We start from the raw sequence: 18,985 nt of genomic DNA, 5'->3' as shown, positions 1-18,985 counted from the left end.
AATCTCTCCCTCCTTTTGTCCAGCAAAGCACCTGTTGCAGAACTGTGTAAGGGGGATATCAGCCTGAGCGGAATCACTGCCAGACATAATGAATGTATGTGTCAAACTCCTCAGCTTAACTTAGGCTCCGCCTTCACCGCTGAACTGTGAAGTAATTTGATCCCTCAGCAGCGCTGTCACCGCAAGGGCTAGTGACAGAGAAAGTACAGGGATAGCTAAAATGGCTGACAGAGAAAAAGAGTTTTACAGTCAGACAGCGCTAGCAACAGACACATACAATGCCAGGAAAACCTGCACTATACTGCACTATTATCAAATAACTAGACCTTGTGTCTAGTAGGAATAGTGCTACATACACCGACCTGCTTGGAGGAGGGCAGGGGTGGATTGGCCGTTACCTACAGCGGTAAGATTCCCGGTGGGCCGATTGGGTTGTGGGGCCGCTTGTCACCTGTGGCCCCGCCCCCTATACACGTCACCCGCCCAAAGCTTAGCAGTCTCTTTCTTGACAGGCAGCCCGCCGGCTGCCTGTCACAACTAGCAGTGCCGAGGCCCGGGCCGCTGATAGTGTAAGAAGTGGAGAGGCCCCAGGACCGGCAGGAAAGGTAAGTTAAGCAGCAGCACAGGTTCGGTACATCGCCCCGCCCTCCTCCCCTCCTCGTGCATTGTGCAAACATAAGGCCAGCAGGTGCAGCAAGACGTCGGGAGGCTGCTCAAGTGCCCCTGTGTGTCCCCCCCCCTCTCTCTGAAGGGCCCCCCAGTCTTTGATCGCAGCTACAGTAGCTGCAATCTGAAATTAATTGAGATGAATGGTGGAGGCGGAGTCAGAGTAGGGGGCGGAGCTACACGGCACTGCCTGAAGTCAGGGCCAGGAGCAGCATGGATGGGAGCACTGAGAGGAGGAGGAGCAGCTGCAGAGTGTAAGGTAAGTGGGACACTATAGTATTGTCTAAGTGTATTTGTGACATGTGTGTGACAGAATGTATGTATATGTGTGACTGCATATGTGTGTGACAGTATTTATGTGTGTGACAGTATGTATGTTTTTGTCTGTGACAGTATGTATGTTTTTGTGTGACTGCATATGTGTGTGACAGTATCTATGTGTGTGACAGTATGTATGTTTATGTGTGTGACAGAATGTATGTTTATGCATGTGACAGTATGTTTGTTTATGTGTGTGACAGTATTTATGTGTGTGACAGTATGTATGTTTTTGTGTGACTGCATATGTGTGTGACAGTATCTATGTGTGTGACAGTATGTATGTTTTTGTGTGTGACAGTATGTATGTTTATGCGTGTGACAGTATGTATGTTTATGTGTGTGACTGCATGTGTGTGACAGTATCTATGTGTGTGACAGTATGTATGTTTATGTGTGTGACAGTATGTATGTTTATGTGTGTGATTGCATGTGTGTGACAGTATCTATGTGTGTGACAGTATGTATGTTTATGTGTGTGACAGTATGTATATTTTTGTGTGCGACTGCATATGTGTGTGACAGTATCTATGTGGTGACAGTATGTATGTTTATGTGTGTGACTGCATATGTGTGTGACTGCATATGTGTGTGACTGTATCTATGTGTGTGACAGTATGTATGTTTATGTGCGTGACTGCATGTGTGTGACAGTATCTATGTGTGTGACAGAATGTATGTGTATGACAGTATGTATGTGTGTGACAGTATCTATGTGTGTTACAGTATCTATGTTTATATGTGTGACAGTATGTATGTTTTTGTGTGTGACAGTATGTATGTTTATATGTGTGACTGCATATGTGTGTGACTGCATATGTGTGTGACAGTATCTGTGTGTGACAGTATGTATGTTTATATGAGTGACTGCATATGTGTGTGACAGTATCTATGTGTGTGACAGTATGTATGTTTATGTGTGACTGCATATGTGTGTGACAGTATCTATGTGTGTGTCAGTATGTATGTTTATGTGAGTGACTGCATATGTGTGTCACTGCATATGTGTGTGACAGTATCTATGTGTGTGACAGTATGTATGTTTATGTGAGTGACTGCATATGTGTGTGACTGCATGTGTGTGACAGTATCTATGTGTGTGACAGTATGTATGTGTGTGACAGTATGTATGTTTATGCGTGTGACAGTATGTATGTTTATGTGTGCCTGCATATAGGGGGCATATCCATCAGCTCATGTAGCGGTGGGCATGCCCCCAGCATAACAAAAATGGGGGGGAGCGGCCTTCAGGAATTTCACATAAGGCCACACCCCTTGCCACGTGGCCACACCTACTTATTAGGGCATGCGCCTTCGGCGCACGCACATGGGGCCACTTTCAAAATATTTTCCAGGGCCACTTTAAATTCCCAATCCGCCCCTGGAGGAGGGGTATGTAGGGGGACCCAGGCTCCGCAGCTCCCTGTAAGACTAGCGTTTTATGCACATTAAAATGGCCGCCGGAGGAATCACAGGGGGCGTGCCTGAGGGAGGAAAGCTGCCTGCAACTGTCAAACCGCTGTTGAGAGGGGCGCAGTGCAGCGGGGGAGGGGCCGGCTGTGTCATACAGGGAAGGCCCGCTCCCCTTGCGTGCTATTAACCCCTGGGATGCCACAACGTCCGCACTCTGTGCCCCCCTATCCCTGGTGGTCTAGTGACAGGTGCCACACGCAGCCTCTTCCCAGGGACCCCCCAGCCCTGAGAAGTAAATGAACTGTGTTATCAGCGGGCGCCCACCGCGGACGCCCGCTGCTTACCTGAATGTCCCCCGTGGCGTCTGGCCACCGTCCTGGGCGTCTGGGGGCTTTTGCTAGCCAAAACCCCCAGACACCCGCCGTGATCCCTAGCGCAGTGCCAGCGTCACGGCGCCAGCGGAGTGGCAGCATGGGCGTCTTCTGGACAGCCCATGCTCACCACTCTGCAGTAAAAAACAACTATTTTCTGGCCTTCAATGCAGCCCCTCCTGAAGTGACCCGACTCCATGCCGAGCACCTACGAAACTGAGGTGCCTTGGCCTGGGGGCTGGGTATAGGAGAGGAGCCCGGTGCATCCCGGGAGCACAAATCTAACTATTGAGGTGCTCGGTGACTGACGTCATCAACCTATACCCCAAGGTCTCCTGTGGAGCCCTATGGACCCTGCAGTAGAAATATAAAATTTTCAAATGGCTGCTTTTAACTGAGGTCCTATAAAGGGTTGGGTACGGGATGCCAGCGCACGGGAACTCGGCAGTCAGAATTCCGACGACGGCATCCCGACAGGCTTACGATACCAGCACCTGTCGGTAAGTATCCTAACCCTACCCCTCCCCCCCCGCTGGCTAAACCTAACTCTCCCCCCCCAGTACCTAAAACTAACCTCTGCCCCGCAGCCTAAACCTAACCCTCTCGCCCAGTACCTAACCCTAACCCTCCCCCTGGGGTCTAACCCTCCCCCTAACCCCACTACTTACTGCTGGGATGCGGGCGGTCGGGATTTCGGTGCCGGGATTCTGACTGGTGTCGGGATTCCGGCTCCGGCATTCCAACCGCCAGAATCCGGACAGCTGGGATTGTGAATACATCCTCTTATAAATTGCCGTGAATATGACATTTGTTGTTTTTCCTCCTGAGGTCAACACAAAAAGTTTTAGTTTTGACGTGACACAAAAGGGCCACATAAAGTTGTCCATGAGAAAAGCAGTCTCCACTTAGGTCAACTCCAGCCAAGTTAAGTGACTGTCCCTGTGCTTTATTTATTGTCATGCCAAATCAGACTCTTACCGGGAATTGGACTCATTTGAAATTAAAGACTCGTTTTTCAAATAAATTAAGTGGGAATGGTTAAAAAGGGAAAAAAATAAATTTTGTATCAGTAAACAGGGCTTACATCAATTTTTCTGGAGAGACCGGATAATATGTATCATTCTGTCCAGCGTAAGCCAAGAAAGCACTCAGAAGTCAGTTTTTTTATTGACTTTCTTCACTAAAATCGTCTCTGCTTGGCTCCCTTTTGTCATACCTTAATGTTTCATACAACAAAATCTCCCTCGACAAATGCTCTATAGAATAGTGAAAACTGCATCAAAATCCGTCCAGTGGTTCTCGAGATTAGCCCGAACAAACAGACAGACTCCTACCAGGGACCTTATTTTATACTATGTACAGATACTACTGTATGTTGCTATTGGCGCAATCTATCTTTCTGGCAAAGGGTAAAAGTATGTTATCAGTTATTCTATACAGGGCACAAAAATAAACCAATTACATTTCCCTGGGACTAAACCTGGGCTCCTTGATGACCTCTTTTTCTAATCCCATACACACAGAACCGGTCAATAGTGTGGGCCAGTGGTGGGCAAGAAACGGTATTGAGCCTGGCCTACATGAGGCCCTCCAAGTCTTCACTTGCAGCTCCTAGTTCTATGGACGAAACTACCATAGGTAAAAGGGGTGCAACTGCTATGGGGCCCAGAGCTTGGGGGGGGGGGGCATCTTCCTTGTCAAAGCTACATGTGTTATATACCTTTTTCACCATTGAGTGGCACATATGGACCCTTACAAACTTTTGGTATGGGGCCTTCAAATACCTAGTTCCTTCCTGCATTGTTCTTATAATGCTTGTTTAAAAGACCTGCTACTATGTTATTTACATATAGGTGTCTGGCTCATTGATTAAATGTATTAATGTAATAAACTACTGAGATTAAAAGTGTGGCTCTTTTAAAAGTTAGAAAGCCACCAAATGCGTGTTTCGTTTTGCCTATTCCTGGTCTACAGTAGTCATTATTGGTTCTCTATTAGAATACAACTCATTACAACAACAAATAAAATGGAATGTAATGGAACACAAACAATGGAACCTTACTTTTCCTTGAGTTCTTTCACAAAGTGCTCAAAAGGTCTCATCTTAATGCTGCCAGAAGAAGATTTTTCCCATTTTGTTTCTTCTAGCTCAATCTCTTCTATCTTCTCTTTTTGCTTCTCATTGATAATGTCATCGCTCTTCTCAGGTTTCTTAAGAAGCTAAATATAGGGATATATTACAGTGAACATAAACACTATGTAACAAGAGACATGATATTTTACACATCACAATACTGACTTCTATGAGGAGTAACACCTGGCTTTAAAAGACACGGGGTCTGATTCAGATCCGGTCGCTAAGCTGCGCTCGCTCACTAGGGGTGATAATCGCACATCTGCGCATGCGTATGATTCACAGTGCGCGTGCGCAAGCCAGTCACTGCGATCGGGAAGCGGCCGCTCGTTGTACACAGACTGAGCGCTACTTTTAGTGACAGATAGTGCCGTTTGTGGGTGGTAACAGAGGGAGGTGCTTGTGAACAGGGGAGTGGTGGTGTGAACACAGGCGTGTCTGAGCTTCAAAACGGAGTTTAATGGGTGTGCATAATTAGCAAAGTAGCGTCAATGAACACGTCACTTGGTTGTTTTTTTCCCTGAACTGATCGCAGTGCTTGCGGTGGGGTAGGGTCTACCTCAAGGGCTGCGAGCTGCTCCGATGGCTCTCGATGTTACCGATGATTCATACACTTTCTGGAGATGACGTAGGTTAAGAATGAAAAGAGGGCATCTTTAAACACCAGCGTACAGTCACTGCCCTCGCTCTCTAAGACATAGAGGCCGTCCTTAAGCCAAACAACGCGATCGCGGGATTTGCATCTACCCTAACTCTCCCTTCGTGTTGCCTAAAACTAACATCCCCCCTAGTGCCTAAACCTAACCTCCCCGAACCCTAAACATCCCACCTTAGTGACTAACCCTAACCCTCCCTGTAGCGGACATGCTCATTTCCCATCAGAATTGGCATAACCGCAAATTAAATTGTATCGGTAATGACATGTATTTTTTTCCCTCTGGTACAGTTGTATGTAAGAATGTTTTGTGAGAGTCTGTGGAATTATATGACAGCTGGCCAGGGCCTTGCTAAAACTGTCATTAAGAGCCCTGTTTTCTGTTTGGGGACAGTGATCAAAGAATGGTTGTTTATACAGAGAGACACTCAGTCTCCAGATGTGTGAATCTCCTCGCCTAAGTCACTGGGCACGTTTATTGAACCAAGCCTATTTCCCAAACTTCAAATAGGGCTGAATGTGTAATTAAAGAGCCCCTGATCATGTTGCCAGGAAACCCTGAGCTTCAGTCAGCTAAATAACCCACTCTGAATCCCGGCGTCAGTATTCTAAGGGCCAGCATCCCACTTGCCGGGATTATGACTGCATCCCTGCTCAGGGGTTGAGCATAAGAAGCACTGTGAAGTTTGGGCAATGCAGAGTCATACGCAATTCAGACACATTTCCACTTGTGGCTGAAGACATGTAACTGCGTGATAATGGGGTGATTTTACATAGATAGGGGAGGTTCAACTACAGTTGCATACAACTCTGCATATGTGTGACTATATGCATTTCTTTATCTATACAATGTGGGAGCAATTACAACTGACTTGAACGTCCTACCACTCTATGGAGGAAATATATGATGCGCCAATGCGGCATCAGCAAATGTTAAGTGCGCTGATACCGCTTCTCTCCCATGTATGAACCCCTGTCATTATCAGCGCTGCTATCTTGCCGATAGCCTAGTCTATGTATGAACGGTCAGTTTGCCTGACCGTTCCGCCCGCTGCAGTTGTCGCTATCGACAGCTACAGCTTGGCGATGCCCTGTCCCCGCAGCAGGAACAGCGCTGTCCCCAGGGGCAGAACTATAGGAGACAATGGAGGTGCATGCCGCAGGGTGCCAACACTAAAGGGGCACCTCCTCTATCACCCACAATATATTCACCCCACTTAAGACTGTTCTATATTAGTGTTTTTGTGCATATGTGATAGATAGATAGATAGATAGATAGATATGCACCATATTTATTTTCCCTTTTGTTTTTTGGGGGCACCAAATTATAACTTGCTTACGGGCGTCTGGGATGAATTTACGCCATTGGCTGTCCCTGCTGCAGGGGCTGCTGGATCCAGGGATCTCGCGATATTTGCGAGATCCCACGCATGCTCAGTGGAGCCGGCCGGGACTGAGACACAGTGTAACAGCACTAGGCTGATGTGCTGTGTACTCAGGCAGTGATCGCCGGAAGGGGGAGTTCCCCGCTCCGGCCGAAGAGATGTTAATACATCTCATAGTTAGTGCTTCCTGCTTCGGCGCCTCGGTAAAGAGGCAAAGCAGGAAGCATTATAGCGGCACGTTGAGTGCCGCTATAATACATCTCCCCCTATATCCTCCAGCCTGAAGTCAGTTATTTTACTAATGAAACAAGTTTTTTATCGTGCGCTCTTAGCTAGTGAGGTCACCATTCTTCTCAATATACAGGCACGTTTTTCATTTGGAATAGCTAGCACTCACCTAAGGAGAGAAGTTGCATATATATATATATATATATATATATATATATATATATGTATATATATATATGGATGTATATAAAAATATAATTAAAAAATCTATATAAGTAAAAAAAAAAAAAAATTTTAATAAAAATATACTGATTGAATCAAATAACTGTAAGGGGACTATGTTAAATTGAGGAGTTTTATTGTAGTCTTAAACTCATATACTTATGTAAGGACAAATAAATACATACAATGATCACAGGGAAACACGAAGGGAAAAGGAGGGATGACAGTGAGGGAATTGCTCAAAAGGTAGGATTAAAAACTTTTGTATAAAAACTTTCTGGGTAAAACGTTCAAAACATTATAATAAATTAATAATTGAAAAATAAGTTGATGAATGAAAAATAGCTGACTTCCAAGTAGAGTTGGTTAATGTGGATTATCTGGTATATAGTTTTATAATGCCAGAGAGAAAAGGATTTTGTAAGTCCAAATAAGTTCAGTATAGGGAATTCTGATGCTTTTTCAGTGGGTGCAAACATAAATTATAGAAAATGTCAGGATTCCTGATCGTTATTAAATTATGTTTTGATGTTCGGGAGTCCCGAGTCCAGTGGCAGGTGTTACTGACTATCAGTGCTGCAGACACTGATTGTGTCACCCGGCAATGAAGGGGTGGAAGGGTAAGTATGTTCGGATGGTGTTCACCTGCACTGTTGTTTGTCAGTGCTCGTGTAGCGTCTCCTTAGTGGTACAGAGGAGGATAAACTGGTACTGCGGGGGTCACTTAGGAGGACAGCACACGTGGCGGGTGATCCGCCAGCGGGTGCCGTGCTCCTGGTTTCCCCGGCTGACACAGCTTCCCCTATCGCCCCTAAGATAGCTTGTGTTTTGCCCCTTCTCATTTTGACTAATCTTGCCTGCCATCAGTTTTTATTTCTGTCTATTTAGGGTTATCCTTATCGGCTGCCTGTACTGATTTGTACCGATTTATGGTTATCCTTCTCTGCTGCATACATTGACCTCAGTTTATGATTGTGCAATGCCACTTGCCCTTATTTTATGACTGTATCTGACTCTTCTTATCATTTTATGGTGAATCACTGCTAGTATACCTGGTATTTTTACTGTTTCAGTCAAGGGGATTAAATTTCACCAAATCCAGGATTTCAAAAGGAGGCTGCTGAGGTTTACATTCAAACACCAAGGAGTTATTGGTTGATTGTACTGAGTGCAGAAGCATCACTTTCTGCAACAAAATATGCACATTTAGCAATAGTGCCACCGTCTTCTGAAAGAAGACAGAGGGGCATACCCAATTGCACGCAAATTAGTCCAAATAAATATGTAATTAGTGGTGGGCAGAAAAACAATGCCTCAAATTACCCCAAAATAGACTTTTTTGTTAGTTTATGCACCCCAAATTTAATGAATCTATTAATTTAAATGAAAAATAATTGATTATAAAAAAAAATTGGCCTAAAAACCCAAAAATCACCTCTCTTTTTCTACTTTTATTTTCATTTTTTTTTATTGTAATTAAATGAAAAAAAGTTTGATTTTTGTAATTTTTTTACTTTAAAAACAAACACAAAAATCAGCCATTTGCTGCATTTTTTCTTTGAGACAGTAATAACCATTATTACTGTTACTCAATATTTTTTTTTTCGGGTGGGTATAGGTGGCTCTACAAATTATTTTTTTTTACTCACCACAACCAATTTTTAAAATGGGATACCGTGAGTTTTGGGTGCATGTATACCTGCGGCAATTAAAAATTTGCCGTAATAGCTGAGGTCATTTTTACCGCAAAAATCACGCAGTCAACTGAATATGCCCTAGGGAGGGAAGACATCTGAACCCTTGAGAAACTTAGTAAAAACCCATTTTCCAAAACCTCCTGCAAGAACAGAAGCAAACAGGATATTTAGAAGGTAGTGGTTGGAAACTTCTTTTTATTACATTAAGAAATATATGTCTACCAAACCCTACAATAAGTTTTTGACAAAACTGGATTTCTAGCACTGAACATGGTCTAGACCACATCCCTTTTCTTTAAGAATTATGGCTTCATCTGCCACACTTTTAAAGCTAGCTGCACTGATCCCTGATGATAAATTAGTTCCTGACTTAACATACGCCACATCTATCCTGCTGACAGTTTGGTAATGTCTGTGCACCAGTACCATCTTGGCCAGTCTGATGTCTCCAAACACACCCTATTCAACCAGATGACAATACTAAGGTACCATCATCGTGTTTGCTAGAGGTGCCTGTGGGTTCCTTGTTTTCAGCAGAACCACTCCATTTTGTGGGTTTAACTGAGATGCTATCATGTTGACATATGGCTGAATAGAGGTTGAAAAAATCTGCCTATCAGTTTTTCACACCTGGAATAAAAATAATCAAGCACATTTGTTGGAAGATTTGTCTAATCTGTAGCTCAAATCCCCTGAAAATGACACTGAAGAAGCATAGTCCCCCCCCCCCTCCAACACTGAGGGTCTCTATTGAGGTCTTCAATCTCTGCCATCAGAGGAGTGATTGACGTATTCTGGGAGAAAGTCCGATGAACTGGAGGGTGAATTCACTTATTCCATTTCAACATAAGCTCAATCTGGAACACCCATGAATGGAACTGTGCAAATTACACAGATAGTCTAGAAAGTAGATACCAGCTTCTCTAAGACCCTCATACAAAACAGAACAAATGTCTGTCTGACAACCAGTAGAGATATTACTAGTCTCTTTAGTAAAGGTGCCTACACACTATGCGGTGTGCTCATGATGCAATATAGTGTTCGATTTCCCCCCGGCAGCTCCCCGGCAATCGTGGACATGATTTGGTGTACAATGTGTCCAATTTGACTCACGATCACATACACATCATGTATGAGATTGGCAAATCTTGCTTGTAACAGGCAAGATCTGAAGATGCAATGTACGACCAGCGGGTACACACATCGGCATCGTGATCGTGAGTGGACACTTACGATTTGGACATATTTTACACGATTTGTAGTTCCGAGGTGTTGAAATCGTGTAAAATATCACATAGTGTGTAGGCACCTTAACTCTTGCTTGTCTTCTGGCAAGAAAACCCATTTCTGTTGGATGTCAAATAACAGCTATAGGAAAACAAATCTCTGCATTGGTACTAGATAGGATGTTTGATAGTAAATTATACAACCTTACAGTGACATCTTCCTATCCTTGCACAGGTCTGGAGCAAGGATAGGAATCTTGCTTTGATCAAAATATCTTCCATGTAAGGAAGGAGTTAACCCCTTGGACATCAGAAGAGCATCCATAAATGCCATGATGTTCATGAACATCAACAAAGCTTTGCCAGGAAAGAGGAAGAGCCCAAAATTATAAACGATGAGCATGAACTGCAAATCTGAAACCAATCTTCATGCTGTTTGTGATGGACCTCTGCATATTGAACGTGTACACTAAAACCTGGATGCCCAAGGCCTTTAGGTTAAAAAGTGGCTGAAAAGATGCATCTGGTTTTTGGAACAAGAAAAATAAATAGAACCTCAATGCCCTACTGCTCTTACAGCACTGGGATGACCACAATTGAGATGATTAAAGTTTGAATGGCCAGAAGCGTAATCATCCATTTAGATTCCACAATTGCTTTTTAGAACTTGATCCAAAGTGTGCTGGGACCACTGAAGCTGAAATCCCAGCTCTAGTGAGACCAGAATCAAAGGCTGCATCCCCCCCTTCATGGATGACTCACAAATGTGCTCAACCAAGGTTATCAACTCAGACCTGTGTTTCCTGATTGAAAATCCTCCAAAATCTGTTCTGACTACTTCTACACAACCAGGTTAACTCAAGCAGGGCGGCTAATTGAGTCTCCAGACATGAATTATACAGGGGTATATTTACTAAAGGTCTATTTTAATGGACGTTGTGTTTCTGGGGCTAAATCACACATTTACTAACAGACCATTTTTGTTTTTTTAAGTATTTGTAAATGTGTGATTTAGTTCCAGAAACACAACATCGATGTTGATCAACTCATCGATTTTAAATCGATTAAAATCGGCCTTTAATAAATGTATCATATAGACTTTAGAATTGGAGTAGTGATGGTCTTGGCCAAGCACGCTACAGAGGCAGGGCTCACATTTTTCTATATTCTCACTAGGAAGAGGATAAAGGTTTGGACAACGCTTCCAAAGTTCTTCCAAATGGGAATAAAAGTAAAGGAAATTGAATACTTGTTATTCCTTTTAAACAGCATAATGTCAGGAGGCTCCAGACCTTCGCTATCTTTAATGTCTATAGCTCGCTGCATGGCACACACTAATTCCCGGCTAGCATAATTCTTATCCAAATACAAGGAATACTCACAGTCAGATAACTCTGCCAGCTCTCCTTCCTCAGTCAGAAGCACTGGGTATCTGACCCTTCCCAGTATTGTGCCACAGCAGCACTTTGGTGCTTTCAAACTGCAGCTATAGAGGTGGCATTTAAAGTCCTCTTTAAATGAAAGGACACTTTTATAAGGTCCTATAAAGACAAAGCCAGGTTTATAATCCTAGCCTGGTTCCTTTATTGGAACTGTCATGGTCTCTGAAGACCCTTAGTTAAAAGCACAAGGAAGAATAGAGTTATTCCTAGAAGCTTCAGCAAGGGGCAGAAGGATTTGTACTCTTCAAGGATGTATTGAAGCCTGTGAAAGGTCAAACATAGACTGGGCCAACATTCAGCCCAGGCTGGTTTTGTCAGATTACTTGCACCACCCACTGGCCTGCACAGTAGTTGACATCACTCTTGCATGCTGCACATAGGATATCCAAGCTAGTATAAAATATTACTGTTGCTATTCCATCAGACTTGTTTCTGGAACTAATCCCTTTTTCACACATGATAAAGATGAGTTCTGACCAATAGCGTAGAAAAGGAGAGGCAATTAGCCAACAGAGGGCCTGATTCAGAGCCGGACGCAATTAGCGCTCGCTCATCCAGAAAATAGGGGTGGCTATTCAAATCAACCGTTCGCTCTTTGCGGTCTGTTCACGCCTCTAGGTCTGAATGAGCGAACAAAACTTGCGGTCGGTTTTTGAAAAAATACGCCCCCTGGCCGCTCGCATCCTACGTCATGTCCGCTATTTATTAGATTAATCGAGTACATCGACCAGGGTATGAACTGCTCGCTATTCTTGGGGTTGGTTTTTGCTACCACAATTTTGCGAGCAGTTCTGGCTATAAAATAACCCAGGGACGTGGTCAATGACGCTGCTGTTTTAATTATGCACACCCATAAAATGCCCGTTTCGACCTTTAAGCACGCCTGCATTCGGATCTCCACTCCACTCCTGTCACTCATATTATCAGGCATTCACTATTTTGCGAGCACATGAATTTCGACCGCACTGACTGGTTCGCGCATGTGTATAACGATCCGTACGCATGCGCAGTTGGGCAAACATCGCTCGGAGCGAACGAGAGGCCGCTTACGAGCGGCTCTGAATCAGGCCCAGAGACAGATCAGCAGACCGCCTGCAGACTTGCAGCAGCCCCTGGCCAGTGGGACCCGCGGACATAAGGTAGATGATGGTTGTTCAGTGTGAATGAATAACCATCATCTGCAGATATAACTGCAGATCACTTGATAAGCAAATATATCGGCTAGTTGTGTACCCACCTTAAGTGTAGAATTTTAAAAAGGTGCCCATACTCCTGGCTAAGCTTTTATACCACAAGGTTCCATTATCTTCTAAGATAAATTCTACCTAAAATAATAGGCTACTGTATTTATAAACAAACAAATATAACGTACAAAAGCAGAGAAGATATTAATAAAATACTGACACATAAAAAAGCTTGACAAATATTGACACATAGAATAGCTTAATTTAAAATGATACAACCATATGTTCTAAATAGTAATGAAAATGTTTGAAAAATGCTGATCTACGCTAGACGTAGACTTAACTAAGAGGAAATGACAGCTGTCTGGGTAAGAAAATTGTAAAAGTAATTTAAAAAAGGAGTGCCTTACTCTTCTATTTCTGTCCACAGGGATCCCCGGCCTGGGCTGAGTAGCGGTAAGGTAATGAATGCTTTGGCCGGTGGACCCGGTAAAAGGGTCCCCCGGCTGTGGCATTACATCCTCGCTAGAAAGAGTCCGGTGCTGGCTGTGGAAAATACAGGGTACCCCTACTCATTTTGTCCCCTATATTACCACAACCAGGACTCACTCATTGAGCCCGAACCCTACGTTTTTTTTCTCCTGTATTTCACAACCAGGACCAACTCAGAAAAGCCCAGTGTTGATTGTGCTTTTAGGTGGGGACCCCACATAATTTTCTTTTTCACTTCACTATTTTTTATTACAGAAGCAAGCATGGATCTCACGTATCTGTGCATGTTTCTGTGTAACTTGGACCTGCTCAGGCTATACTCGCTAGCCTGAAGTAGGTCTGTTATTTCACGAGTTTTAGATCAGTAATAGTATACGAGTTAAAAACTCATACTCTATTACATTTGCCGAGTTGTATCCTCACAATGGCAAAACATTTGGATGTGAGTTTTGGCATTGCGAGTTGCGGGGTGTGAGAAACATGCGAGTTTGCATGTTCTCACACCCTATTACATAGGGTGAGTTCTAAAAATGTGCAAGTATAGCTCTATACTCGCACATTTTCAAAACTCAGACACTATTACATTTGGCCCTAGGTCTGGTAGTATAGACCATGCAGGAACCAGGAATGTGGACCAGGCTGGGACTGGTAATACTGACCGGCCTGGAACCTGGAATGCTGACCGGCCTGGAACCTGGAATGCTGACCGGACTGGGCCCATAATACTGACCTCGCTGGAACCAAGAATGCGGACTGAGCAAGTAATGCTGACCGGCCTGGGACTGATAGTGCTGACTAGTGCTGAAACCAGTAGTGGAGGCTGGTAGCAACAGGGTTGACAGGACTGGAATCAGATAACTGGACTGGCCTTGAACCGGATGACTAAACTGGGCTGCAGGCTGCGCTGTCTGGGCAGGAACAACAGAGAAGACTGCAGGCTGCTAGAGACCAGGTAATCGTCTGAGGAATCAACGTTGCACTGGCCACTGGTTAGCGCTCCATGAAGTCCTTTTATTGGGGTTGCTGTCTCTCGATTGGATGCTGCGGTCAGCTGAGCCTATTCAGCATTCCGATTGGCTGAGAGTGAACAAGTGACAGGGACCAACATGGCGGCAGCCATGTGCCGGTACTGGTGGGAACTCTGGCATGGTGACAGGCTGAGTAATGCACTGCAGGGAGATCTATAGCCTGCGGACCTCAGGGACATCCGGGAGAGACAGAAGGGGCAAGTAACAGGACCTGAGAGTCTGGTGCATGACAATAAAGCAACGCCTTCACAGTACTTTGTCTATATGAGAATGCCGCTATAGCCCAGTTACATATCCTCAGTAGCAAGTGGAGATGCAACAGAAATACATATGTAGGACTCTGCATTGTTAGCACTTATGTAAGCAGGCTTCCATAGCATGTGTAGTGTAAATAGATGTAAGATAAGCCCTTCAAATAGACGTACATTTAACTCTGCATCAGCCCATCTGACAATAATCTAAGAATTGATGATACATTTAATCAGTTAAATCAATATTTCCATCACTCTTTCTTTTTGTTACCTTAATTCGTATTTCCTTTTCACACAATTTCTTTTGCTTGTCAGCTTCCTTCCTTTTACGCCTTTCTTCTTCTCTCCTTTTTCTTTTTTCTTCCTCTCTCAAGCGCTTTTTCTCCAATTCCCGTCTCCTCCTGTCTTCCCTCTTTTCTTCTCGTATTCTCTAGAGCAGATTTAAATTAAATATACATTAAATGCCATAAGATTAACTGTTATTATGCATTCATCAGAATTAGAGCTCTATCATACCTGTTTCTCTAATTTCCGGTTTTTGATGAATTCTAGAAGAGGAGTTGTCCTTCTTGCTGAAAGTCAAAATTGCATTAGTTGAACATATGCAAAATTAGTTATAATTATAGTTATTATTAATTCATGAAATGCTATGTATAAATATGCCCACCATCATGTATGTCATGTACCATGACGTTTTAATGCTTTTCACAGATAAAAACAATATACTGTACTGTACAGTGATCTTTTAAAGAATGTTAAAAAAAAAAAACAAGCAAAAGAAAAATTGTTCTACTTATTTAGCCACAATGACTTACACAATACTCATTTATCAGGACCAAAATACAAAATGTACCACTCTTTCTATTATAGCTCCAGTTAACATTTCGGACAGCATCTCATTCTGGGCTTTTGGTGGAAGAAAAGTAACAAATGGTTTATAAAAGCTATTTACAGTTGTTGCACTGGGGATGCAGTTGGGATTGCCGGCACTCAGAATGCCGGCACAGGAATCCCGACACCCATCAGAATCTCGATGCCAGCATCCCGACTGCTGACATCCCAACGGTAAGTATTGGAGTTAGGGTTAGGCACTAGGGGGTGGGTTAGGGTTAGGCTGCGGGAGGGAGGGTTGTGTTTAAGCTGCGGAGGGGGAGGGTTAGATTCAGGCAGCTGGGGGTGGGATTTAGGTTTGGGCAGTGGGGAGGGAGGCTTAGGTATAGGGGTAGGGTTAGCCTACTTACCGGTAGGTGTTGGCATTGTAACCCAGTCTGGATGCTGGCGTCGGGATCCTGAGCACCGAGATCCTAAGCGCTGGCATCCCATACCCAACACCCAACCTCAAAAAACTACTATCTATAGATCATATTTACATTTAGCATGAGCCAAAGTGGAAAGGGTTGGCCATGTTTGGTACATGATTTGACAAATTTGAGTATTTGCTACAAAAAAATTATCTACAAGAAAGGGGCATCCAAACTAGCAGCAGTTCTCAAATGTGCCTAGGTTTCACCAACAGGGTATGTCTCGTGACTCTTCTCCAAGGATTACAAGTGGATCCGTCAGGGGTCTAGCCAATCAGCATTTCAAGCAAAAGTGTAGAGAGATGCATACAGAGATAATAATGGTTGAGGACCTCTTTCTGAACCAGTAAAATAAGAGTTAGCATATCCTACAAATGGATTAGCTACAATCAATATTTCTGAAGTATTTATTGGTTTTTACAGATGTGTCAAAATACACCTATCCCCAATTCGTGTCAATACCCCCATTTCAGCGTGTTACGGACTTAGCCTCTCCAAAACACTAATCCTAAGAACCCAGTACACTATAAGCGAACCGGCCATCAGTCAGTATGTGCCCCGTAAGAGTACAGCCATGGCCAGAAGTTTTGAGAATGACACAAGTATTGGTCTTAACAAAGTTTGCTGCTTCAGTGTTGTTAGACCTTTTTGTCAAATGTTACTATGGTATACTGAAGTCAAATTACAATAATTTCATAAGTGTCAAAGGCTTGTATTGACAATTACATTAAGTTTATGCAAAGTGTCAATATTTGCAGTGTTGACCCTTCTTTTTCAAGACCTCTGCAATTTGCCCTGGCATGCTGTTAATCAAATTCTGGGCCACATACTGACTGATTGCCGCCCATTGTTGCCTAATCAATGCTTGGAGTTTGTCAGAATTTGTAGGTTTTTGTTTGTCCATCCGCCTCTTGAGGATTGACCACAAGTTCTCAATGGGATTAAGGTCTGGTGAGTTTCCTGGCCATGGACCCAAAATTTCAATGTTTTGTTCCCTGAGCGACTTAGTTATCACTTTTGCCTTATGGCAAGGTGCTCCATCATGCTGGAAAAGGCATTGTTCGTCATCAACTGCTCTTGGATGGTTGGCAGAAGTTGCTCTTGGAGGATGTTTTGATACCATTCTTTATTCATGGCTGTGTTCTTAGGCAAAATTGTGAGTGAGCCCTTGGCTGAGAAGCAACCCCATACATGAATAATCTCAGGATGCTTTACTATTGGCATGACACAGGACAAAGACTTTGGAGGATGGCTTGGTGTCAAGAAGGACAGCAAAGAAGCCACTTCTCTCCAGGAAAAACATCAGGGACAGACTGATATTCTGAAAAAGGTACAGGGATTGGACTGCTGAGGACTGGACTGGGCAGATATTAACTCTTTGCATAAACTTAATGTAATTGTCAATAAAAGCCTTTGACACTTATGAAATGCTTGTAATTTTACTTCAGTATACCATAGTAACATCTGACAAAAAGGTCCAAAAACACTGAAGCAGCAAACTTTGTGAAAAACTGAAAACCAATACTTGTGTCATTCTCAAAACTTTTGGCCACGACTGTACAATCTATCATACGAAATATCGTTTCCGGCTGTAGTTCATTGAATTGTCTGAAATATTGGACCTCATTCAGAGTCGGTCGAAGCGGCCGCATGGTCGTACAGAGAAAGGGGCCGGATATTCAAATGATTCCCTCGCAAGTTGCGTCCCTAAGTTCGGATCGGTAGTTGGCCGACCAAGGGGAGGAAGCGGTCGGAAAAAAATATGCCCCCTTCTCGTACGCATTGCACGTCATCTCCGGGCATATAAGGATTAATCGAGACCATCGGCACTGGTCGTAGAGCTTAAGGTTGACCATACCCTCTCTTAAGCTCTACGATCATGTCAGTGTAAAAACCTCCCATGTCACATGTGCCATGACGCTACTTTGTTAATTATGCACTCCCATAATCCGTATGCACTCCCATAAAACGCCGTTCGCATAATAAGGCAAGCCTGCGTTCAGATCTCCACTCCCCCGTTTTCAAGCACCTTCCCCTGTTACCACCCACAAACGCCTCCATCTGTCACTCAAACTACCGACCTGGCTGTGTTCAAGGAGAGAGAAATTTCTGATCGTAGCGGCTAGTTTGTGCATGCGCATTGCGAACTTTACGCATGCGCAGTATAGTGAACATCGGTGGCGTACGACCGTGCGGCCGCTTCGACCGACTCTGAATGAGGTCCATAGTTCCTGGCCATCGTTCATAGAATCGTAACATCTGCTGTGCTGCACATCAGATGGGATGATTCCACGGCCGATGCAGTGTTGTTACATGCAGCATGTAATGATACACTGCACTTTTGTACACCACATTCTGTGGTGGGTGTGGCGACGCAATGTATTGTTACATCGCATCACTGTCATACAGTGTGTACCCAGCTTAAGATGCAAAATTGCGGAAATAGTAGCAAAGTTGAGGAGAAAGTACACTAAATAGGTAAAAGGTCTGATACTAATGACACACACCTTGCATCATTATGCTTAATCTGCGACGTTATACCTACTCCTTTCCTTCATTAAAAAAAAACCCTAATCCTAAATACCCAGGACACCATATGCAAACTAAGGCACACAATTATGGGAAAAAGTATACAGTCTGTGTAAGACCGCAAAAGATAGGTGTGACCCATGCCACGCGTTGTTATTCTTCATCTGCGACTTTATACCAATTCTTTTGCAATAAAAAACTAATCTTAACTACCTAGCACACTATTTTTGTACGAAGATGCAAAATAGGAGAAAAAGTATCACAATGAAGGAAAAAGTAGAAAAGTTGAGGAAAATGTAGCAAAACTGAAAGAAAAGTACACAGCATGGGAAACCCACCAGGCGTCTCGTGCCATATGGCGCAAAAGGTATAGGAGTATGAGGAGACATCTGTAGTTATACAATTATTACTCATCATTTTATTACATTGAGTAGTATTTTTAC

General features: G+C 43.6%; 1 protein-coding gene across 6 annotated transcripts in view; it reads right to left on the bottom strand.

Moving 5' to 3' along the window:
* Positions 1-18,985, bottom strand: part of UPF3A (UPF3A regulator of nonsense mediated mRNA decay) — a 59,271-nt gene that overhangs the window by 23,952 nt on the left and 16,334 nt on the right. For all 6 annotated transcript variants that reach the window (XM_088454147.1, XM_088454150.1, XM_088454149.1 and 3 more), the window contains exons 6-8: positions 15,229-15,284; positions 14,984-15,142; positions 4,831-4,988 (exon numbers count right to left, since the gene is read on the bottom strand). In XM_088454147.1, coding sequence (XP_088310273.1) covers positions 4,831-4,988; positions 14,984-15,142; positions 15,229-15,284 — 373 coding nt within the window. The remainder of the gene's footprint in view (positions 1-4,830; positions 4,989-14,983; positions 15,143-15,228; positions 15,285-18,985) is intronic.

Source organism: Taudactylus pleione, unplaced genomic scaffold, assembly GCF_031769625.1.
Source record: "Taudactylus pleione unplaced genomic scaffold, aTauple2 ptg000609l, whole genome shotgun sequence".
Lineage (NCBI taxonomy): Eukaryota > Metazoa > Chordata > Amphibia > Anura > Myobatrachidae > Taudactylus > Taudactylus pleione.
Note: the sequence above shows the minus strand (reverse complement) of the source record. Positions and strands in the feature narration are given on the sequence as shown.